The following is a 24,646-nucleotide window of genomic DNA, read 5'->3' on the forward strand; positions in this document are numbered from 1 at the left end:
TGGAAGACCATTAAAAAGGAGGATGGATCAACATAGATTCTTTGGAATACTGTCTGAAAATATCTCTGGATCTGCTCCTGTTATTGACCATGTTACCTGTTGTGCATGATTAATATTCGGTGTTGACTGACGGTGCTATTATAAGTATTATTTGTTATTGCATCAAAATTGACAAAATGACCTATTTTGCATCTTTATTTTCTGTTTTTTGTCTGTACATTTGACAGCTTTGCTGCCTTGTTCCATTTTCCTTCCAATGCATTTCACTGATGCCCAAAATGTCCAATCCATAAATCTCTGCCTGCTTGATGACTTGAGCCAAGTTTCCACACTGATACAGTGTACGTACATTCCAGGTTCCAATTTTGGTCAAGGTTTTGACACTGAGAATCTGACTCGTCAGGCCACAAACTTCCTTTCAGCTTTGTTCCCTGGCCCTCATACTGCAATCCAAAGTTCCGCTGTCATCTTCCTTGCGCCGGTTATTAGTTGGTGTATTGTTTGCCGTTTCTGTAGCAGTTGAGTGTTTACGGGGTCGGTTTGCTGGCCCGATGCCCAACCCTCCTTTCTCAACCAGGCTTGGGACCAGCTATGGCAGAGTTAAACAGTAATGCCTGTCATGATATGGATATTTTTGTGTATTGTCTCAACTATCACAGTAATGCCTGTCATGATATGGATAATTTTGTTCGTTGTCTTAACTAACACGGTTATGCCTGTGGTAATCTGGACGTTTTTGTGTATTGTCTCAACTAACACAGTTACGCCTGTTGTGATCTTCTTGTGTATTGACTCACTGAACACAAAAATTCTGTGCTTGATCTGAATATTGCAGTGTACGTGCTACTGGTAGAAGGAAGGGAGAGTTAAGGAAGTTGGAACGGATGTTGAAAAGGGCCAAGAAACCTTCAGAGAAACAGTTAGTATTCTAATATAGATCATACTTTTATAATTGTAATATTTTTATATCCTGAATAAGTGTTATAATTTTTTATACTTTAATAAGGGAAACAATTTAAGTTGACATTTTTCCAAAAGAAGAAAAGTTTTAAGTTCTTAATGTTTGTTCATTTTATATCATGATGCAATTCATTTTCATATCAGATATCTCAAGGAGGCCATACAGAAACATGGAATAAACAGAAGGGTGATGTCTTTTTGTGTTCAAACTTTAAGCAAATGTTTAAGTTTAAATTTAAAGCAATCCAAGCCAGAATTTTGAATGCATTCTTAGTACATGAATTGCTTCTTGTTTAACTAATCTGAGGAAAATAAAAAATTGTAAAACATTTATTGACATATCAATGGCCTTAATCAAAATCACATAAAGAAAATTCTATTTACCATGCCCTGACCAACCTCAGTAGTTAGCCATTTTGACACAGTTTGAAAATAATACAGGTCACAGCACAAGAGTCTGCAATATCCAGAAATCAAGTCATCAAAATCTGTTCTTAAATGGATAACAACTTCTTTAGAAGTCCATATTTCACAATAATTGCCATTGGACCACATGACCTCCATAGATGGCTACCCTCTGTAATAATCTCTTAAGTGAAGTGCCCTTCCTGGCTTGGAAGGCTTTAAGTAATTAATTTTAGTCATCTTCTGGAATAAAACCCTCAGAAAAAGGTTATAATTACAAAAGTAGATGCTGTTATGTCTCAACTATAAACTTATTTAATTGGTTAGATGTTTTTCATTTTACATGCAGAAATTACTTTATGCACGGGTTGTTGGCGCTACCTGTGCCACATGTGGTGAATCTTCTTTGATGAAGGGCATGATCTTTCCTGTAAGTTGTTAGCTTCTTTTATTCTGTTTGTTTGTACATCATCACCTGATTAATCACTTAATTTTTAACATTTCAAAGTTCTCCAAGAAATAGTTTTTGATAATGATAGTAATTTCTTGAATGACATGTTAATGTTGCATCTTTAACTTAATATGATTGTATCACCTGGATTTTTTTTTATGAGTTTGTACTTATATGTTTGTCCAATTCATCAATTATTTGATGATTATGTTATTTAGGTATTAATATTGGATGAAGCCAGTCAACTGACAGAGCCAGCCACACTGATTCCAATGAAGTTTGGCTGTGAAAAATTAGTTTTGGTCGGAGATACAAAAGTAAGAAGCCTTGACCTTGAATTTTATTGTCAGATAAATTTCAATATTTTTTATTTGTAGACATTGTATGTGGCTGTATGAATTCTAAACATTTTTGTGTGCATGTGTGTGTTATTGTACCACCAGCGTAGGCGCTGGCGGTACACATGGTTTTAGTCACGTCTGGATCGTTCTGCCAGCTCCGCCGCCATGTTACCGTTACCGCTTCTCCTCCTAGACGGTAAGGGCCTCCATACCCATCTCTTGGATTTAGGTCACCTATAATCTCAACTCGTTCCATGTAAAATTTGGGCTTTGATATTGGGGTCTAGGTGTGGCACTCAATGCTGATTATCTACCCTACGGAAGGAATTATGGGAAAATTTTCTACAGATGGCTATCCGAAAGTCATATGTGGAGATTTCAAATATGCCCTTAGATTTGACCTTTATTTCAAGGTCAAACGGGCCAAAATTTTCAAAAAAAAAGAAATTTTTTACATAAAAAATTATTTGCGCTGATATTCAGAAATTACACAGACTTAACCAATAATATTGTTGGAAAGTGTTACCCATCGGGTCATCTTTCATCTCCATGAATTTGGGGTCAATCGGTGCATTTTCACGGGAGTAGTGGCCATAAGATACCGAAACTGAAAACTGTCTCTAATTCGGGAACCATTAATGCTAGAGACCCACTATTTTTTGCATTTTGTAGAGCATGTAAAGCCCAACACTGAGGTGGTCTCCATTTTTTTGTATTCAATGGTTTTCGAGTTATGCTGTATCAAAAAGTACATTTTGGTGGTGAAAGAAAAATGTGCAGTACGGTATTAATGGATAATAAATTTTGAACCCCGGGAAAATAAAAACATACGGCTTGGCGAGGCACACAACTTCTGGTCAAAAATGAAATTATTTCATAAAATTTGAACATCTGGAACTTCTGAGCACCTCCCATTTCAAGAATTTCAACCAAAATGACCTTTTCTTTATTTAAATTAATTTTTTCTGTAAGATATTTATGGCACATTATTGTAACTCCAAAATTGTAACATTTAGTCCCTAATATCTCCAAAACTGGCAGAGATAGGTCCATAGTTACTATTAAAGTTGAATGGAAAGTCACATACTGGCAATTTAACTGTGACCTTGAAATTGACCTTTGACCTACTTTTCACCATGAACTGAACTTTGCAAATTTTCGTTCCCTTTTATCTCCAAAACTGGCAGAGATAGGTCTATAGTTACTTTTGAATTTGAATAGAAAGTCATATACTGGCAATTTTCTGTGACCTTAAAATTGACTTTTGACCTTCTTTTCACCATGAACTGAACTTTGCAAATTTTTGTTCCCTTTTATCTCTAAAACTGGTAGAGATAGGTCCATAGTTACTATTGAACTTGAATAGGAAGTAATACACTGGCAATCTAACTGTGACCTTGAAATTGACCTTTGACCTACTTTTTATGATGAACTGCTCTTTGCATGCTTTCTGGTCTTTAAATCTGCAAAATTGGCAAAGAAATGACCATGGTTACTATTGAACTTGAATAGAAATTCATATACTATGATATTGAAATTGACCTTTGACCTGCTTTTTCACCATGAACTGAGCTTTGTATATTTTTTTGCCCTTCATATCTTCAAAACCAGCAGAGATGTGCCCGGTGTTGCCCCTAGGTTTTCTGTTTTGTCAGCATACATGTATATGCACCACTGACAACACATTTCAAGGAAAACCAATAGGCCTTTTGTCTAGAGAATTACAGAAGCGATCAATGGTAGGAAAATAGGTCAATTATAAAATCTGCTTGATTGTACCATTTTTATTTTTTTGCATATTTAGAGAACTCTTGTTGATTGCATTTTATATAGCTTGTCAAGCACAAGACTGGTGGTGGTGTCCCTTTTTTTTTTTTGGGGGGGGGGAAGGGTTCCATACGAATACGCTTACTCCAGCTGGTGGTACAATATTCGGAGGCGGTATCGCCTCTCTGATCCTCTAGTTACCCATCCTGTCCAACTCATCTGTTGTTCACCATGTAACTTACGACATATAAACTATTATTATTTACTTAGTTTTTTTTAGTGACCCTGTTTGGTGAAAAGTCAGTTTCCTTTTGAAAACAAGAGTGATTTTTTCTTCGTGGTGTATATTTGCCAGCTTTCCTGTCTAGTTTCACTTAACATTTGCTGAGAAACTTTCTACAACACTTTTCACCCCTGTAAGTTATTGTATTAGGCTCTATTCCCAGAGCTTTTAGATCGATCTATCCCCGCGGGGAGTCTCACTAGATTACTGTCAGATAATACGGCTTAAATGTCCATCCCGCCTACTACAAGCTGTAAGGGGGTAATTAACTATGGTGCCCACTCGGCTGACTGCAATTTAGTGTGAACCCCCAGGGAGTTAGGTCGATCTAAAGTAGATTGATCTAATCTCTGGAAATGGGGTCTTACTGATTTTGAAATAGGAGAAGTTGAAGTAAAATACAACAGGGCTAAACGATATTCACATCACACCAGCTCATTTTCACAGAAATGCCAGACTTTTCACTGCAGCAAGTGGACTTTGTAATAGTGGTCAAAAGTACACATCGACACTCGCATAAGGCACCTGTTTCACAAGAATAAAAAAAACTGTAATTGAATATGTTAGCTACCCAACTTACTCTGGCCAACTATCAGTGTTTCACAAAAAATCTTAAGTTCTATAGTTGTAGACTGTGCTCACATGCTTGATAAACTCTTAAAAAATAATGGATAGAAAAATTCGGAAACTAAAGATATGGTATTTCATTGTGTCTTATGGCCGCAGGTGATCATTAACAGACAGTGAAATTGGTAAAAACATAAGCAAAGTATATTTTTGGACTCCATTGATTACTGTAATAGTTTAACTTTGAAACAGTTCATTTTAAGATCTGTAACACACGTAGTGCTAAAAAAGGAATATATGTAACACACGTAGTGCTAAAAAAGGAAAATAGAGTCTTGTTGGGGTGATACAAGTGGTTTATTCTTCTCTATTGTCTATACCAGTTGTAAAATACTCGTCAACGACAACGATGACGACGACACCGACGACGGTTTTAACTGAAATATAAAATTAAATAAATAAATAAATAAATAAATAAAATATTTAACTACTTTAATGCAATAATTACAATGGGATTAATCTAGAATGCTGTAATTGAGAAATCTGCACTAGCACAATATGGCGCAATTTAGGCATCCAACATCTTTTAGACAACTAGCACAATTTGTGTAACATGAGACAGCAGAGAAAGCATGCGGTGCATTACTCCTTTAGAATATCTAACTGAACCTTAAACATCTTTTACTTATAAAAATTCTACCACATAAGACAAGGTGTGTCATAATAACCATTAAATGTCACAGCAAAGAACTAGTACAGTGTAGATAAATCAATTAAAATCAATGTGGGTCAAACTGCTTCTCAGTAAGGCTTCGTTCACATGCAATGTCTATTTTCTAAATTCTATTTTCTATTTGCGGTATGTCTTATGATCACGGTCTGTGGCCTGAATATCCCGCCGCGTAATTACTGGCAGCGCGAGCCAGTTACTATAAGTTACTATAAGTAACTGGCTCGCGCTGCCAGTAATTACGCGGCGGGATATTTAGGGCACAGACCGTGATCATAAGATAGCGCAAATAGAAAATAGAAATTAGAAAATAGACATTGCATGTGAACGAAGCCTAAGTGTTAAACTCAAAAGCAAGCCAAAAACAACAATTCACTTAACTAAGGGCATCCTAATTTCTCTCTAGTTACAAACAAAAAAAAATTACATTAAAAACAATTTTACTTACATTCCTGGTCAGACAGGTTTCACAAAGGTGTATTGTGAAAACACGTTTTCTCCTCTCTAGATCAGACAAAGGAATGTGATGTGCAGTGAAATTTAAGCCACCCCCAGGAATGTCGTTAAAAAGCAATCAAAGAAAACTATTTGCTAGCTAACACTTTCTATGGGCAATTGGGGTCAGCACATTACTACCTACTTTGATTCAACTAGCTAAATTTTGCCAGGTGTTACAAGATCAAAATAACATTAAAACATTGGCTTGCCTGTGAAGGCTGCCATCAAATATTTAGTGGTCAAAAAGTGTAAGCAAATGAAGAAAAAGGCCATAAACTCTTATTCACTTTAATTCCTCGTCGAGATTCACCCTTGGTATCGTCCATACTGCTTTCTTGCTCAAACAAATAGCCTTCATTGGGTTCTCTATTCATTATAAAGCAGATAAAATGCTTGTTGTAACTCTGGAGCACGACTCCTTCCCCTCAATCAACCTAAAATCTTCACACGCTGCCTCTGTTTACATCACTCAATAGCCTACTTGATTGCTGTGCCACCACATGGGCATATCTTGAACTTGATTCGCATCCATAAAAAAACTGTTCCAACTAATAAAATATTAACTTTTTTTATAATTGATCAATAATGACTTCTGGGCACAAAAATGATAATTTTAGCCCTTTGTTTCATCTCAAGATTCCTTTAATGCTTCAGCTACTCCACTTACACAGAATCTTGTGACAGTGTTAAAAATCCCAGTTGCCAAGAGAGTTTCTGTATGCTAGCATACATGAGTACATCAATCTTGACCATTTCACTAGTTTGTATGAATATTTCAGTGAACTTGGCTGCTGTTCTATAATACCTCTGTCTGTTTTAGCAACTAAACCCCATAATTCAAGGATCAGCAGCCAGCAACGGAAATGGACTAGAACAGACTATGTTTGACAGGCTCATGGCTATGGTAAGCTACACCTATGTATTAAGTAGTCCTAGGGCTTGTCCTCGTAAGAACTTAATGCCTGGAGATTTAAGCAATCAATTCTCAAACCAATACTTATTTTTTTAGACTAAAAAAATTATGTGAAAGTTCTGAAAAATGAGTTGTTTTCAAGACGGTAAGCACTGTATACGGTAATATGCCAAACAATTCGACCAAGATTAATTAATTAATTTCATGGAAATGCCAGTTTGGTCGAATTGATTAAAATACAGCAAATGGAAACCTTTGATATCGTCTGATTGTTAGGGGCATCTGCCAAAACGTCCATCTTTCCGGAAGTATTGCATTTTACCGGAAGTGTTACGCAAGATAAGCCGCAATTTTCGCCTAACACGTGTTTCAGGCTTGTTTTATCCTCCTTTTAAAATCTTATTTTGCTGTGTACAATATGTGCTAACATTACTTAACATTAAAAAAGACGACAATTATAATTTCTAATTATATATTTCCCTCACCTACGATCATTTTCATGATGCGCTTCACGAGTGGGACGAGTATTTCCCCTGAGACAGGTGTTGTAAACAAAGGCCGGTCACTTATATTTGAAACCGGTAGCTTTAGTAGACTTAAACTAGTTATGTGATCTACGTACGCCCTATTTGAATTTTAATATGACAACTGAAATCAACCGAATTGAAATTTTTTTTAATTTTTGAGATCAGTTGTTTTCAACCCGCAAGGCTTGCTCAGCGTCGAGGCGTAGACGTACTTCCGAAGAAAACTCAATCACCCGTATCAAAGAATACCAACTGATACTCAAACGGAATTCAGTGTAACTTCAAATTACTTATAAGTATTTTATTTAAAAAGCATGTCATATTAAAACATATTGAGAAAAGGCAAAATACGGAGCCTACCTGTGCCGATAGGCATACAGTAGGCCTATCTTGCTGGCACTCTTCCGATTTTCTTACTTATATACTCTCGCTGTGCACAAACCACGGTGCATATTGAAAACCCCACTCATACAACCCGAACGTAAAATAAGCATTTAATTGCCATAATTTTCACAAAACAAGCGCATTTATACTTTGACGCGAGAATCATTGAGCACATGCAAAATGAGACTGGTCTTATCTGGTCTAGTCTAGCATAGCGCAAACCACATGTTAATGAAGACGGTCCCATTTTGGGGGAGGGGGGTCACAGGAATGGAGTTCTTCGTGGATTAAGCTAAATATCATCAACATTTAATGCATCTGGGGAAATAAAAAGTGACTCACAGGTAACGTAAATATCCAGTGGAACTCTCTATGAAGCTCTCATGGAGTTAAGGAAGACGTCATTTTTCTTGTTGACAAATCAGTTATCCATGTAGGTGAACAGCTACACGTGTTCGTCAGATATTGACAGCGCGTGGTATTTGGCGCCAAGAAGTCTGGGCGGTGGATCCCGCTGATCTCGGTCGATTGTAGTAAATGTAAGATCTTGCGGTGTTGACTTTAAGAACGTTTCTCCATCTGCATATATATTTCAATTAAACTTGAAAATAAATTGCTTATTCTTCCCAAACTTTTTATTGCTAGCAAACGCTATATATGGTCTATATGAAGGTGTTTACGACGTATTCTACCCACTGTCGATATTTGGTTTCATCCAGAATGGACCTTTTTTACCCCCCCCCCCCTTCCCCAGTTACGGGCGTGATGAATCAGTCAGCGAGGGCAAGTCTGCTTAATTAGCACAAATAGTAAGTCTATAACACTATTTTGTCATCGGGGACAAAGGAAATGACAGGTACGTCATGCTTCCAGATTAGATCTTCAGTTAATAGTTTCTTTCTCATTGACGAGAGCTATTGAAAGGACAACAATTGACAAAGGGCCCGGCATGCAGCATCTATATGACTGGCTTGAAAATGTACCGAGTCTTGCCGACGATGTGGTCGAACAATCGGAACAAGAAAAAAATTCTGTCGCATGATTTTGACGTATGGACTAAATGTTTGAGCCCAGAAAAATTAATTTTATAATATAATTTTTTTGGTCGGATTGACTGGGCCCGTCGAAATGCTTGGCACATTACCGTACCATTGTCAGCAAGAACTCAAATATTAGAAATTGTGATTAAATATATCAGAATAAGAATTAAAGGTGTTTAAATTTTTGGGGAAAATTACCAAATTGTCCATTCTTTCTTTCAGGGTCATGAGACAACAATGCTACATACACAGTATAGGTGTCATCCAAGGATAAGTGCCATGGCCAGTACCTTGTTCTATGGTGGGTTGTTGAAGGATGGAGTATCTGAAAAAGACAGGGAACCTTTAATGGTAATCTCATATCACTTGGAGGCTGACCTCTCATTTATGACCACAAAAAACGGAGATAAGACCATGCAGTCACCAAGAGCCTTTAATAGATACTGTTATCTAACAGACTGCTCCTTTTGGAACACATATACAAAGTAGTAATTTACTTTATTGCCAGTGGTGATTCTTGCTGGTCACTGATATACCAGTGTAGTTTTTGCTTCAAAATGGTATTGATTGCATCCCTTCATGATCTTTTATATTCCTTTCATTATTCTATTTAAATTAATAAGCAAAGTGTGTAAGTACGTGGATCCCTGATAGTAGCCTGTGTTCCATGTACAGTTAAAAAGTTTTTGTTTAAAACTCATGAAGGTGATGTTTCCAAAATGTCTGCTTTCAAAATTTTGATTAGTGCATGCAATATTGTACAATAGCTGTTTTTCATTGTTTTGTCTAAATACAGTATTTTTTCACATGATCAAAAGTGATTTTTTCCCAAATATTTTCAGAATGCTCAACTAGTAACTATCTTCAGCATTTCAGAAATGTTTAATTTGTTATTATTAATCTGGATTATAATGTATTGTGTCTAAAATTGTGTATGTATTCCAGAAATCCTGTCCACCTCTGTGCTTCATTGATGTCTCGAAAGGTCAGGAAGCTCGGGACAGACTGGGCAGCATTTATAACAAGGAGGAGGAGGCCTTTGTTGCATCTCTTCTTAAGAAGCTGCTGTCTGAGGGCTTGAAGCCAGCACAAATTGGGGTTATTACACCTTTCAGGTCTCAGGTTGCTAAAATTAAGAAGATTTTGTTGGCTAGCAGGTAAGGGAGGAGCATATTGGTATTGAAATGACAGTCATATGTTATACATGTAATAAATATATCTTCACAAGCAAAATCTGTACTTTTTGTTAGTGATAAACATTTTCATGTATGGCCTCTGTTCCCCATTTATATTCTCACCCTAATGCAAATAATGTTTACAAAATGTGTTACTGTTGTATCAAAATTCAATACAAAATCACAATTTCAGGTTTTTGTTATAAAGAGATGTAAAATGTTCTTGACCAGGCGGGACACACTCTATGTTTCAGTATTAATGAGCCCAGTAAAATCAGTGCTGTCCAGATTTCCACAGTGGATGCTTTTCAAGGAGGAGAGAAGGATGTCATCATTCTATCCTTTGTGAAAACTAACAACACAGCATTCATTGATTGCAAAAAGTAAGTCACTATTAGCTACTATGATACCAAAAATACCTATGGAGGATAGGCACTGTCAACTCCGCAGTTGTAATATAGAATATTTCTATTCGAATGCCCTACTCTGTTTCTGTTGCTGTTTCCAGGAGAACCAATGTTGCCTTGACCAGAGCTAAGCACCATCTGCTGCTTGTAGGACAAAAGCAGAATCTGGAAAGAAACCCAATGTTTAAGGAGGTCATCTTTTATTGTGGAAGTAAGCATGCATGTGTGGTGCTTAATGCAGAGAGAGGGTATTGGCAATATTAGTAATTAAATTTCTTCCAAAAAAAAAGTCATTCAGAAGTAGTATAACTATGCTGGTAAAGTGCCAAATATGTCCAACATATGTAATGCTTTTTGGTTTACATTTCATGAAAGGGGTTGAGCTCCCAAGACTGAGGTACAGTAGGTTGAGTAGATTAGTGGCATGTCTCTTTAAAACAAAGTATGCTTTAAGTAATGTGTGCATAGAGTAACTACATATCTTGGTCTAATGCTCCCATAATATAGTACAGCTGCTGACGGAGTTTACTCAGCCCCAATTTGGTGAGTCCTTGAAGGCATTCTAAAACTGGGCATTAGTATAAACTACTGGTAAGCACCAGTGCTATATTTTATGGGCACCTATAAGAGAAAGAAAGTCAAGATATGTAGTAACTCCATGCATATATTATTTTTAGTGCAAAAGAGACAAAATGACAAAGATATTAATCGATTATCAATCTACTTACATATTTCTGCCTTAGAAGCTTAACCCCCTTGTTCAGATCGATGACATAATATAATTATTTGATGTTAACCTCAGGTGATGTTGTAAATGCCTCACAATTTATGAGAACATTTCAACAACAAAAGACATCAGAGGCAGAGAAATCTCCATCACAGAAACAAGGCTTCTCATCTTGTGGTATGCAGCAAAGCGGACATACTGACAGTAGCAAAAGTCTTATCTTGAAAGCAGAACAACAGTCACCATCAAATGTTTACAGTGAAAATATCACAGACAAAGGGCCCCAAGGTAAAGGAAAGCCTTCTGGAAAAAATTGTACAAAATAACTCAATATCTAAGCCCTTGAACAGGGAAAAACAGGAAATGGAAATGAATGCATGTTAAATTCTGAGAAAAAAAATAAGAAAAATAGATAGTATATGCAGTGTATTTTGTTCTTTCTTATTTTTAGGGACATTTTTGCCAGTTGTCCAAGCCTGGTGTGACACTCACAGTGTGAGTATGAATTTGCAAAGCAAATATTGAAGGGTGGGTGTGGCTATATTTGAAGGTCTGGTATGCATCCTCCCAAATACTCCATCACAACTAAAATTTGAGCCTTTTTTGTCTTGTACCCCTAATTCCATTCTATTCTCACAGAAAGAATCATTTTAAAGGTACAGTATTTCTTCTCTTCTCAGTATATACACCATTTTTCTTGTTATTATGTTAAACATTAAATTTTTCTTTTTCAGCCTGGTGATGGAGCATTTAAAGAGCCACCTTGCCGTGTTCCCATGAGGTCACATTCAAGGCCCCGTATAATAGATGAGAACATAATCAGTGACAGTAACACAGAATCCTCAGACAATGAAGACCTACCAGCATTTTGAGACATTTGTTAACTGTCCGTATTGGTACCAATGCCAAGGTGGTCAGCACTGAGGAATGTGAATTTGAAGAGAGGGAAAAGGCCGTGGATTTCAGCCTTTTGTTCTTTGTTTATCATGTGATTTATTAAATTGATCAACAACGTACCAGCCAATGAGCATCATCTTTCTCAGGATGAAAGATTCATTTTGTGTGACAATACCAACTTCAGGAGCCGATTTCTCAGTATAGGCTTAAAGTGAGCAGGTGGTTCACTTAAAGCAGCAAACAAGTAACAATGACCAATTTACATTGCCAGTAGCATCGGGAAACCAGATTCAACACACAACTTAGTGTTTGTCACATGACCTAGATATCATTTTAGGTCATGGTCTTGACATTGATTTAGCCCATGGCCTTGACCTCCACATTCTATTTAACTGCACTGATCCAGTTTGGAACCACAGGAACTGGGTATGCAATCTTACTAGCTATATTGCTTGATCTGTCTGCTCAACATGTCACACAATAGCCTTACTGGGATGCAGGTGCACCACATACCACTTTGAGATAAAATTTTGTTTCTAAAAATTGGTAAAGATGGTTTGTTTACACAACAGACTTTGTGCTTCAAAGAAAGGAAAAATTAATGCTTTTATTTCTAATCAAAATTCCTCAATAACACTTTCTGTGATTAAGAACTATATGCACATACATACCATTATTTATAAATAAGAGACATACTGTGCTGATAATTTACCAAAACTGTTAAACATGTTGATTATGAATCGTTTGCCTAAAGTAAGATTGACTTCTCTTAATTATATACTGCTTTCTTACTGTGTTGCATATTGATAGTTAAGTTAAAGGTAGACTTGAGTTAAAGTAAAATTGCATGATGTACAAGTAGAACTAATTTACAAAACGCAGGTATTTTTGCCATAGCCAATTATTTTTTAAGTTTGTTATCTGTTTGTTAAAGTAATAAATTGTTTAATAGCACCCAATTATTTGCACTTGTCTGAGACTTTTAGAGACCATTCCCAGAGATATCATACTTACCTTGGATTGATCTATCTCCATGACTTAAGTGGCTTAAATGTCTGTCACACCTACTAAAGCTGTTTGGGGGTAATTAACTACTAACTTGAATAAGTTGTCCGTATTCTGTATAGCTGGCAGTTGCCCCCAGAAAAATAAGTCTCTTTGGTGAACCCTATAAAGTTTTAACCTTTCCTTCACTCCAATTATTATTTATATCATTTATTTGTTAAGTTTTCCAAAGTCGTGAGGTAGACCTATAATAAAATAATAATTGAAGGTTTCTTAAACACAAATAGAGAATAGGGGGAAATTCTTTGAAAATAAAAGAAACATTGATAGTTGTCAAACTTATTGGTCACCAATGGTGTGGCATTCAATGTACCATAGTGTCATGTTTAATACAAATGTAGCCAGCTTGGAATGCTGTTAATTTATTATATTATTCATTTCAAAGAGATCATGCAAATAACATTGACTAGGACATACCATTATTACATATCTCAAATTTGCACTCACAACTTGCTATCATGTAACACATATTATCAATGATAAATAGGAATAACAAATAAGAAACCAAATTTTGAGAACTCGTGGAAAGTATTTATTATTTGTGGCCTGTAAGGTAGTCCGCATACATCATGTATCTCAGTCTTCAACCTGGTTTTCAGTTGGGCAGATTTTTTAAATTCCCTCTCAGACAATAAATTGAAAGAAAACAAGTCAGTTAAAGTTGATGAACAGACAACTTTTAATGATGTAAACAAGGAAGAGTGACAAAATGATACAACAATACACAGGTTTTGGGCCCTAACATTCATCTCCAAACTTTTACTGCAAAAGCAGGACCAAAATCATAAAAAGTATTAAAACAAAGCTACCCTTGGTTGCCTCCCCCTATCTGAAGAGCACCTAAAACCATCTGTAAAGTAAATAATTCCATGTACAGTGCCAAAATTTAATGACAATAATAACAAAACACTGCCTGGCAAATAAATTCAAAATATGGTTCGTAATGTTAAAAGAGCACTACAAGGTAGCTTATTTCTCACACTGAAAACCATTCTTAAAACTGTACTTACTAATTTTCAACGGAAGATTTTCAGTAAGGAAAAAATTTGTATTTGCAGGAGGCCACCCCATTATTTTGGGCTATATGAATGACGAACAAAATGTGTTTTTGCTCCATCCCACCTTGTTTTAAGTAAACCCTTAAAAAATTTATAGTATTGTTCACATGAAACTTGATTCTGTAGGTCTTGTTGTGTCTTTTCACTAAGACAAGGTGTGTGAGGGAGGAGAGCTTTTTTTCTCTAAAGAATAAGAGGAGCTAGGGCCAGTTCTACTAAGTAAATAACTTTTAGACCAAAATTTGGTTTATTTTAGTTCATTAATTTATATTTAAAATAAAATTCTAAAAAAAGTATGATCAAAAACCACGAATTTGTTGCCCTTGTTCTGACATTATAATGCTTTCCAAAGGAAATCTTGCCTAAATACTTGTAAAAATCACACTGTACACATGAGCAAATTTCAAATGCCATACATAAAATAAAGAAAAATAATGCTTTATTGAGACAGACAATGTGAGTCATGGTAAAATCCTTAAACAATTATTTGACAATAGTCTGAGGAAAAAATACAACTGAATCATACATATATTGTTCAGTTTAATCACTTAACAAAAATCAATAGAAAATAACTTTGTAATTCAACAAAATAATGTTTTATAACAATCTATTAGACTTTGAAAAGCCCATTTTAAAATCAAATAAAGTTAAATGGATAGTTCAGGAAATTTTCAAGTAAAAAACTCAAAATCATTGAAGAAAAAAAGGAAAAGGGTGTGATAATTGCACTAGTCTTATGAAACTGTGACAAAGTTGACAGGGCAACAAAGATATTGCGTCATTTTGCAGCAACACTAACATTAACCCTAACACTACTAACTGTCATGGATTTAATGTCATAAAGTAATACAAAGCATGCTGAATGATATTCATAAAATATTGATACCTACTTTTTTGGGCTTAAGTTAACACTTTCGTTTCTATCTCACCTGGATGTGATGACTGCTTGATCACAAAGTATGGATATAATTTTCATGAATATTCCTCAATGCAACTATTTACAGGTCCAACGAAAGTACTTTCCCAACTATAAAGTAGCTCTACAAAGTACAAACAGGTATTGGACCAATTGTTGATACAAAAATTAAACCATTTATGGGGAATGAACAGACTCTGTCCATACACGTACCATATATGTATATAATAACATGATTATGAACATGATTGCACGGCTTGTTTTAGCACCACTGGGCAATATCAATTGATGGGGTAAACTAAGGGCTGGTTTTGATAAAGAACTTTTCACTGAATTTATTAGATCTTTTTTTGGTCTACTTTAATTTTTTCAAATAGGTATAGTATTTCATCTTAAAATAGGGCTATAAGCAATTTATTGTGGTCAAAAACTTTGGTTTGAAAGTTAAATCCAATGAGTTGTCCAAAGTTCTTTTGTAAAATGGGCCCTAGGAGTACCAATGATATTATAAACATATTTATAAGTTAACTATATATATATATGAAATAAAATAAATAAAACAACAGACACACTTAAAGCTATAACCTATGTTGTAAATAATGATATAAATTGACTGTTGGTAGAAATAATATTCTGACCATGTGTAGAAAAAATAATCCTATCCCATCATTCACTAAATATTGGATTTAAGTTATCATAAATGCACATCCATAGCAAAGAGACATCTTCAAGCATATATAGTAATTAACTACCCACTACCTTACACCAAGAACCATAGCCGTGTCATGAGAAGCATGACCTTCAATTTGGAATCATTAACAATAAATACTTTACATGAAAAATAAATAAATATACAATACTGGCCTTATTTTCTTTCAGCCAGCAGTCATTTATATGATCAGATATGAGCTCTGTTGTTGTTCTTTATTGTTCTATTTAAAGAACCAAGCGAGCAACGCTGCTAGGTTAAAGTCTCTTTATGAAAACTTTATAATTATTTGACCACAGAGCATCTCCTTTCGACTTAGACTTGACAAAAAATGACTCTAATGATAAAGAGTTCACTTTTGATGCAGGTCTCAGAAAAACACTAATAATCACTGAGCATTTCCACCACAAATTAAGTCTTTTTTCTTCTTTTTACATCCTTTGTCATCTCAGACACAAAGCACAGTTTCGTGTAAACAATTTCATATTTTTTTAGTCATTCCTTGTAGTCAACCATAGGTATTTTCCACTTCTGAAAACCAATCCAACCTTGTTGGTGTGTAAAAGTTCTTTCATGGTGTAGAAATGGTGTAGAAATTACTGGTATTAAACCAATGTCTGGTGTGTAAAAGCTTCAGACAGCTTATTGTTGGTGTACTGAGGTACAATGTAGATCAAAATAAACTATTCAAAACAATGCCTTCAATTTGGAAGTTTTCCCCTTGCCTTTTGCATATCCAGAATGTCCCAAACAACTGTTCCTTGTGAATCAAACAAGCAGGTATACAAATCACCAAGTTGACTGACATACTTTTGGCTGTATGTTTGCTCCACTGGTTCATCACAGTTAAATATTCAGGTTTGGAATTTAAAGAAATGAGTATAGTACATGTAGGTAGGTATAAGTATAAGAACCTTAAATTTAAAAAAAAATCCAGCAGAACTTACCACAAGTCCCATTGGTTTTATTAAGACAATGTTCATTGCTTTTACATGCTGTGTTTCACTGACGTCACTGCTTCAAATACATGAACACAAGATTGATTGTTTGACCACATGCTAACTACTCTTCATGTTATCTTATTCAAAAAATCCCTGTGAACAGTCTTGGTGACCAACTGTTTTCAGACCTCGGTGTCTCTTTGCATGTGCAATGTGTCCATCTGATCCAGAATAAAAGTAATGGTGTGCTGGCGTATCAGTCCTATGTGGGACTTGAGAGTTGTTATTTGATCACTCTGGTTTTCCAGTTTCGCTTTTAAGGATTTGTTCTCTGCCAGGAGCTTGTCTCTGGTCTGGATAGAGAAAAAGACTTCAGGCAATAAATTCATCTATCTGTTCACAATAATTGTGAAACTATAGGAATTATTGACATATAATAAGAATATCCTTAGGCATAAAATTTGCTTGAGTACAAGTGCTAATGTTAAAAACATGTTACAGAGATTTTCTGCAACTTTATATACTGACTGTTTTGAACCTTCCCTATCAAGATTTTATGCAAACCTCCTAACTATCACATTTTTGTTTTACAAAAATTGAACCAAACACATTTCAAAGATACAGTTTAAAAGGTGCTTTCACTGATGTTATTGGGCATAGTGACATTTCCTGAATGGGGGGGATATAGAAAAAAAGAAGCTCTGTCTTTCCATAAGGTTTCATTGTCAAGAACAGAAAAGAACCAAAATATATTTCCTTCTCATGTGTCCCTTAACTTTTTTCAATGATCTCACAATTAAAATGGCTAGGGAACATCTGTAATAGTAACACAAACAAGATGAATTTATTTATCACAATAATTGGTACAGAAAAAAATCTTTGTTATGCATATATATATATATATATATATATATATATATATATATATATATATATATATATATATATTTGATAAATGCACTAAAAAATTAAAACTTCTTGCTATGAGCATGGATTTATAAATTTACATTAAACATGTTTCTTTAATGATTTATTAAATGTTGGATATGCACATTATAATGTAAATAACTTTAAACTATATTTACAGAGAATAAAGCCATCAATTTTAATGCTGTTGACATGATGCCAAGAAACCAAAAAAAAATAACATAAGTGAATTAGATTTCTAAAAATTTTCTTGGAGCACCAATTAACCTTATTTCATAATGTTCCATTTGTCATGAAAAACAAACCTTATTTCATAATGTTCCATTTGTCATGAAAAACAATCTCTGTAACCTAAAACCAACTAAAGAACTTCACTCTCATTTTTTTAGGCATAGTGAGGTCAAGGAAAATATTCAACTTGTACAATTATTCAGTTATGGACCAGATGTATTATTATGCTACCGGTACATCCAAATCAGTCACAGACCATTCAAACTCACCTCCTCTGCTTCAACCAGTCTTTCATACAGGGATGTTGGATCCTCGTAAAACTCTTCATTATTGATACCATTCACTTCTTCCATGCTATTCTTTGGGCTCAGGTCTGCACATTCCTCTGTCTGAGTGGACTGGTGCTTGGCGCGCCACCGGTGGGACATCTTTCGCTTGGAAGTAGTGGTGAGATCATAGGCTTTTGGACCTGCCAATAATGGGGCAGTGCAATAAGTTTATTAACGTGGTGTCCATAGTTTGGATCACAATTACAATTTGATCACCTCTAGCTTTAAAAGCACTCTTGAAATACAAGGTGTTAGATATGATGAAATGCAATAGATGACTCAGCTGCACTGATGGAGAAATTACGTAAGTCGATAAAATTCCATCAGAGGACAAGGTTATCAAAGTCAATGTACTGTTTATTTGGACCTACTACCAATACCACAACTTAATAGTAGACTACTGACAATAGTAGACTATGGTAGTGACAGAGTCCATTATCAATACAAACTGCTTAATCTACTTTCACAACATACTATATGTACATTATAGTAATACAGATAACTGTCAAGAGTGTCCCTAATTGAATTACCCATATTTCATGGTGTACTTAGCACTCTGTACATCACTATAATCTAATAGTAAACTGTGTCCCAAATTGAATCACCAATATCTAGCATATTCCCCAGCTTGTGAAAATTAGCAGTGCTCGTGAAAGACTTACTGCTCGTTCCGTGGCCATTTCCACTGCTGAGAGAGCTGCTTCGACTACTGCTCCCCATGTGCTGCTTGCCTCTACACTCCATCACAACCAAGTCTTTACAGTGTTTGTGGGCATTGATACCGCAATCTATAAATAAAATTTTTAATCTATTGAGCTCTTTCCATCTATTAATCAATAAAAATGGCATTGCAAAAAAAAAAAAAAAAAAGCAAATCTTTTTTAAAGGGACTAAAGATGTTTTTACGTAGGAGGCATGATGCTTGCACCATTCATCAACACATTTAGTATCTTTGAAAAAATATTTACTTTTTTTACCATCTTTCCATAATAAAATAAAAGGCAATGAAAAACCTACTTCACCAAAACAATTTGTTGGGTAGCAAAGAGGCCCTGGCCTGTGCAACTAAGCAGTTTGATCAGCAAATAGATAGATAATACAGATACTAAACCACATTTTCTGATTAATATTCAACATACATTTTAGCCCGACAAAGCTTTATAAATCAGGCCTTCCCACAGTTAAATAGTACACAATAATTCTTAATATAACCTAATCATGATCACTCTATCAAATTTTTGGCCTAAATGTAAAATTTTGATGAAATAAAACAATAACTAAATGTTCTGCATTTAAAAATGCTTCTTTAGTCAAGGTTACTCATATTTATCATTTAGCAAAAACCAGTGCATTATTACAAGATTAGTACGTTAATTATATTAACTATTTATGTTAACAGATTGCTTACCTTTACACTTCCAACCTTGCTTTATTAGACCCCACAACTGTAAAATAAGATTATTGAAATTAAATAATGCAGTCTGTCAGCAGTCTTATCCAGATTTTCACTTGGCCATAATTGCTCTCAAGGTGTTAGTATGCTAAAATTCTAGTCCCAAAATTGACTTAGGACTTTCTGTGAAATAGGTTCTAATTTGACTTTTTGTGGTCTACGTAAACCTCCAATGCAAATATCAATAATACCATGGTTATCAGCACATGACAAGATAAACTTCAAATCCACAAATTTTTTCCTGACAAGAATAAGTGAAAACTCCTAAATGATTGAAAACATATCTAGCTTAATAAATTAAATATTGAATATATTTCTTAAATATAACCAGCATCTACATGGAATCATTACTATATAGAAAATACTTAATGACAATATACTTTGACAACTTTTTTGAAGGAAATCAAAAGAAATTCAATTTCACAAAAATTAACAATTAATATAATCCCTGACAAACAACAAACAAACAAAGAAATACAACTTGTATCTATTGGTATGAACTTTTCATAACTGCACCTCAAGCATATTAATCTATAACAAAAATTCTTACCACTGTCAAGCACTGAAATCAAAATCCCAAACTTAAGTAAACCACTATGCCTACACCTATTCATCATTTTCTCTTCAACCTACCTCAGTCAAGCCTTGTTACAATATTCTGAATTTTTTTTAAAATCCAATTCTCTTTTCTTTTACATCATAAACTTCACATTACCTGGCATGCCAGAGAACTGGCCATATCGTCTATTCCTCTCTTCTGTTAATCTCGAAGGTACCCTTTTAGTACTTGTATCATGTATTCATGCCAGCACTTTACTGGTCAATGATCACAGCCCTGAGCTACTTTAACAATGCATCTAAGATACAATTCACATAGGCCAGCATTTACAGCATATGTGTTTCAGTTTTAAGCATCTGTCACAAAGCTCATTTTTCCAGGCTCTCTGTTTGCTATAACAACTGATTGCAATCTGTCTCAGGTTGACTACTTTGCCACATGCTATGGAATCTGTGATGAGTACATATAAGATTCATCAACCCCTTCACGGTTTAAACGTAGATGCATGGTTAAACTAATTTATAGAACTTGATTGAGCCATGTGTGTGGGACTTAACATACAGCGACCAATAACCTCCAGTCCTCTTGAAAAGTATGTAACCAACCAGTACAGATGTGGTATGCTCTAGGAAGGATTATATCACATACCTAATCAGAACTCCAGTGCACCTTGATATCTGCTTAAAATATTGACTATTTTTACCAGGCACTTATAACAAGACTGTCAGATTATAAACTACAGCAAAATGAAGTGAAGGCGACCACAAGTATATAATATGTTATGATGGTATTTTGGCCTACTTTACACAGAAAAAGCATTTGTAGTGACTGGATTTTTTCTTTACACAGAAAAAATAACACATCTAGTGGCTGTTGTTGTCTGAGTGTATTTTAATTGCCATCAGTCCAGAGACCGTGAATATTATTCTGGTAAACGGCATCCAAGTTAGCAAGGTCAAAAATTTAAGAAAAGTGAGTGCCAGTTATTAGGCTTCATATGTGCACATATATACACGCACCCTCATGATTGCCTGCATACAAGAAGGAAAATGCATGCACACACACACACACCCACACACACATACACACACACACAGGCGTGGAGACATACTCACCAAACCTGTGCAGTGTACACAGTATGTTGGCTTGAAGTAGGTTGTTTCATGGAAGGCATGCTTAAAACTGTTCCGTAGGGCATGGCAGTTGGCACGGACAAAGTAGGTTTTCATCTCAGCCTTACTGATCATTCCATCTCTAAAAAATACAGCAAAGATATTATCTTTTTTTGCTGTGTACTTCTTCTATATCACAGTCTTCTGTTTCAAAAAGAGCTAGTCTCAATAGAAATGTATTATGAACTGACAAGTTTTACATACCTTTTCAATCTTGAGAATGAAAATTGTTGCCCTTAATAAGCTCAAAAATAGCTTTTCCAAGAATTCATAAACAATGCTTTTAAGATTGTGATCAAAACAATAACAAAATCTGATTTTTCAAAAGAACAGTGCTAGATTCAAACAGTGTCTTTAGTTATATATTATCTAAACTACAGTTTTGCATTTAAGAGGAATAAGTTCTGTTTAAAATATGATAAAAACTAAGCTAATAGTTTGACCTTTTGGGTGATTTGATTGTTTGAACCAAAGTAGTTTTTGTCTAAATGGCAATACTTTTTGCTTTGAAAAAAAACTTTACATCAAATCAAAAAAATGGTTTTTAAAAATTTTTAATTGACAAGAAAAAAGTTAAGTATGATATATAACTCAATCTGAAGGTAATCTGACAACAGAGAAATTACCTTTGGTGCAATCTTTGTTTTGGTTATATATCTAAAACATGTTGATTGTCCAAACCATTTTACATTATTGGCAATTTAAAAAATGTTAAATGGATCTTATAATCCTATTGACAATTCTGCATAAGAATAAAGAGTAAATTTTGAGCAAAAAAATCAAATAAAATCATTGGTTCATATATTATCTGGTTGACCTAAAACAGTTTGGGTAATGAACCAGTTTGGGACTTGCGGGAAGGATGACTAAAACCACTGACAGAGCACTTTTCATGTTGGTGGAGAGTTCAATAACTGCATGAGTAAATGAAGAAGTATTTAACATGCAACCTCAGGCACAATAATCTGCTAGCCAGCTTAATACTGCACTCACTGGTCAGCATCCAAGACACAAAAAGAATCAATAAATGGAAAATTGCCAGCAATGTCTTCAAATTCCGCATGTGAAATGAACCCATCTCTGTCCAGATCGTAGTTTTTGAACACGGCCTCCACCATGTCGTTGACATGTTTGTTGATAAGTACGGGATCGGGAGGACTGATGCCTGCGACCCAGTCTGCGAACACAACTGGTTTGGTTGGAGTCGGGGGCTGGAATCATGAAAAGCATTCCTTATTTGAAAATATTCTTCAGTAAAATTTTTGTTGGTATTAGACACTGTAATTGTAAAATTATGCCCAATTAAAAAAGCTTTTCTGATAAACAATTTCATAATACATAATTACTATTCACACACACACACACACACACACACACACACACACACACACACACACACACACACACACACCTCAGTCTATATCACTTTTCTGAACTCTACAAAACAACATATTAATCTTAGCCAAAGTCAATAACTGTATAATAGCATGAAAATATCACTAATCAAATGAAAATTATAAGGCAAAAAATTGTAAGCTGGCAGGTTAAAGCAAAGATCATACATAGTGGTGCCAGCTTCATAAACTACATGTACTTACTGAAGACAGTGAATTTCTTGGTTCCCTGGCAAGAGACAGCTCATATATATCATCATCTGTATAATTCAGATCTAGAGAGCACTGGAATTTCAAAAAGCATGTATCAGAGATGCCAGCAAATTTTTTCCTCAAAGGTTTCCTTTCCATCACACAGTTTGAAGTGCACTGAAGTTTTGCCTACGTACAAAGTTAAATATAATCTAAATTATGTAACTACTGCAGCAGCTGGTCTGATAATGCCAAAAATCATTACATTTCATTTCAAATTTAAATATGCCATCAGTCAATACCATAGAGAGTTTATGTCAATCTCAGTATGTATGTTTTGAATGCTAAAACATATTTTATTGTTGTACGCCATTGTAGAAGTGATTTCTAACATGATATTATATCATTTTTGGTCTACAACCGGTCACTTGCTCAAGTATAATAGAAATGTTTATGTCTGACATGCAGTGGGGTCTCTCTGTTCATGAACAGGGGCTCATAAACAAACTAATATTTTTATGCTTTTTGTCATAGAAAAAAATTGAACAATAACATTTCACAATAGTTAATAGAAATCCTGATGGCAACTTGTAAATGGCAATGTTCACCTACCCGGAGCATGTTAGCCAAATCTAAGTTGGTATCAAAAGGCAGTTGTTGTTGCTGCATACTTTGGAGATATGTCAACTCGGAGAAGATGGCCGCCAGCTGAGCCATTTTGCGGAAGTTAATGAGGTTGTCAACTCGGTCTGGGACTGCGGTATTTAGTGAAATGAGATCCTTCAAGTGAACACCCCTGGATTTCAAAGTAAAACATTACCTCTCAGGAAATGAGGATAGTTTCTGAGAAGTGCAGATTTTTTTTTTTTTTTTTTTGTAAATAATGTTACTTGTTGTCAAAAAGATAATACTCTCCAAGTGATAGTTCAGCAAATATCACATTAGTTTATAAATAAGAGGAGGTTCAGAGCCTAAGAAGTTCTATGTAGCATTTAAAATGACACAGCAAGCATTAGACCTCTATAGAGCAAAATCAATTTTCCTTGAGATTTCAATCCCTTTTCTCAAATGTATAGCCTGGCCAAAGCCCTTCACAGAATTAAGAATCATAAACCCTTTTTAAGTTCTGAATTTCTAGTTTTTCAGAAACTTTCTTAATGATAACAGAGACTGGTAATTAGAAATTTAGAGCTCAAAAACAGTTTATTCTATCATGATTTTTTCAACATCTTTGGATATGCTATACCTTTGTGATAAAGGGGAAAGTGCTGTATTTTCCAGGAAAATTAATTTTTTATGATGGTCTTATATACACTGTATGCCTTCAGTGGATATGTACATTGTGAATGTCTATGGAAAAGGACAATAAACATGCTGATATGGAGGAAAATCTTCTTTGGGCATTTAAGCTCTAGATGGGAAATACATTTATCTACTCTGTGAGAGAAATAACTAAAACTTACAATATGGGTATTCTAAATCCTTTACATTGATAAAGGGTTTTCCTGTAGTTACTGAAATTATTACTGGAGGACAGTAAATCTGTGTAGTCTCCTAAAAGCTGAAAATGGAAAAAAATATTAATCAGTGAACTTAAAAATTTATAAGTACAGTCTTTCAACATTTTT

General features: G+C 34.9%; 2 protein-coding genes across 10 annotated transcripts in view; one reads left to right on the forward strand and one right to left on the reverse strand.

Annotated features, from left to right (window-relative positions):
• Positions 1-13,031, forward strand: part of LOC106156060 (5'-3' DNA helicase ZGRF1-like) — a 40,400-nt gene extending 27,369 nt beyond the window's left edge. For 2 of the 5 annotated variants that reach the window (XM_087003037.1, XM_087003040.1), the window contains 12 exons: positions 836-919; positions 1,105-1,147; positions 1,715-1,795; positions 2,035-2,133; positions 6,823-6,906; positions 9,089-9,217; positions 9,812-10,023; positions 10,296-10,424; positions 10,550-10,659; positions 11,251-11,463; positions 11,627-11,670; positions 11,910-13,031. In XM_087003037.1, the coding sequence (XP_086859163.1) occupies positions 836-919; positions 1,105-1,147; positions 1,715-1,795; positions 2,035-2,133; positions 6,823-6,906; positions 9,089-9,217; positions 9,812-10,023; positions 10,296-10,424; positions 10,550-10,659; positions 11,251-11,463; positions 11,627-11,670; positions 11,910-12,047 (1,366 nt within the window). In that variant the 3' untranslated portion in view covers positions 12,048-13,031. Of the gene's footprint in view, positions 1-835; positions 920-1,104; positions 1,148-1,714; positions 1,796-2,034; positions 2,134-6,822; positions 6,907-9,088; positions 9,218-9,811; positions 10,024-10,295; positions 10,425-10,549; positions 10,697-11,250; positions 11,464-11,626; positions 11,704-11,909 lie in introns of those variants that run through there. The other 3 variants (XM_087003039.1, XM_087003038.1, XM_087003041.1) reach the window with 3 other exon arrangements.
• A 1,581-nt stretch (positions 13,032-14,612) lies between these two features.
• The window catches only part of LOC106156052 (ras guanyl-releasing protein 3), a 58,955-nt gene continuing 48,921 nt past the window's right edge, over positions 14,613-24,646 (reverse strand). For all 5 annotated transcript variants that reach the window (XM_013531142.2, XM_013531143.2, XM_013531147.2 and 2 more), the window contains 9 exons: positions 24,482-24,579; positions 23,631-23,814; positions 23,031-23,111; positions 22,426-22,643; positions 21,376-21,514; positions 19,657-19,693; positions 18,911-19,036; positions 18,189-18,388; positions 14,613-17,114 (listed from right to left, as the gene is read on the reverse strand). In XM_013531142.2, the coding sequence (XP_013386596.2) occupies positions 16,944-17,114; positions 18,189-18,388; positions 18,911-19,036; positions 19,657-19,693; positions 21,376-21,514; positions 22,426-22,643; positions 23,031-23,111; positions 23,631-23,814; positions 24,482-24,579 (1,254 nt within the window). In that variant the 3' untranslated portion in view covers positions 14,613-16,943. The remainder of the gene's footprint in view (positions 17,115-18,188; positions 18,389-18,910; positions 19,037-19,656; positions 19,694-21,375; positions 21,515-22,425; positions 22,644-23,030; positions 23,112-23,630; positions 23,815-24,481; positions 24,580-24,646) is intronic.

The sequence above is a fragment of the Lingula anatina genome, chromosome 2 (assembly GCF_051362555.1).
Source record: "Lingula anatina isolate TDL-2025a chromosome 2, LinAna3.0, whole genome shotgun sequence".
Taxonomy (NCBI): Eukaryota; Metazoa; Brachiopoda; class Lingulata; order Lingulida; family Lingulidae; genus Lingula; species Lingula anatina.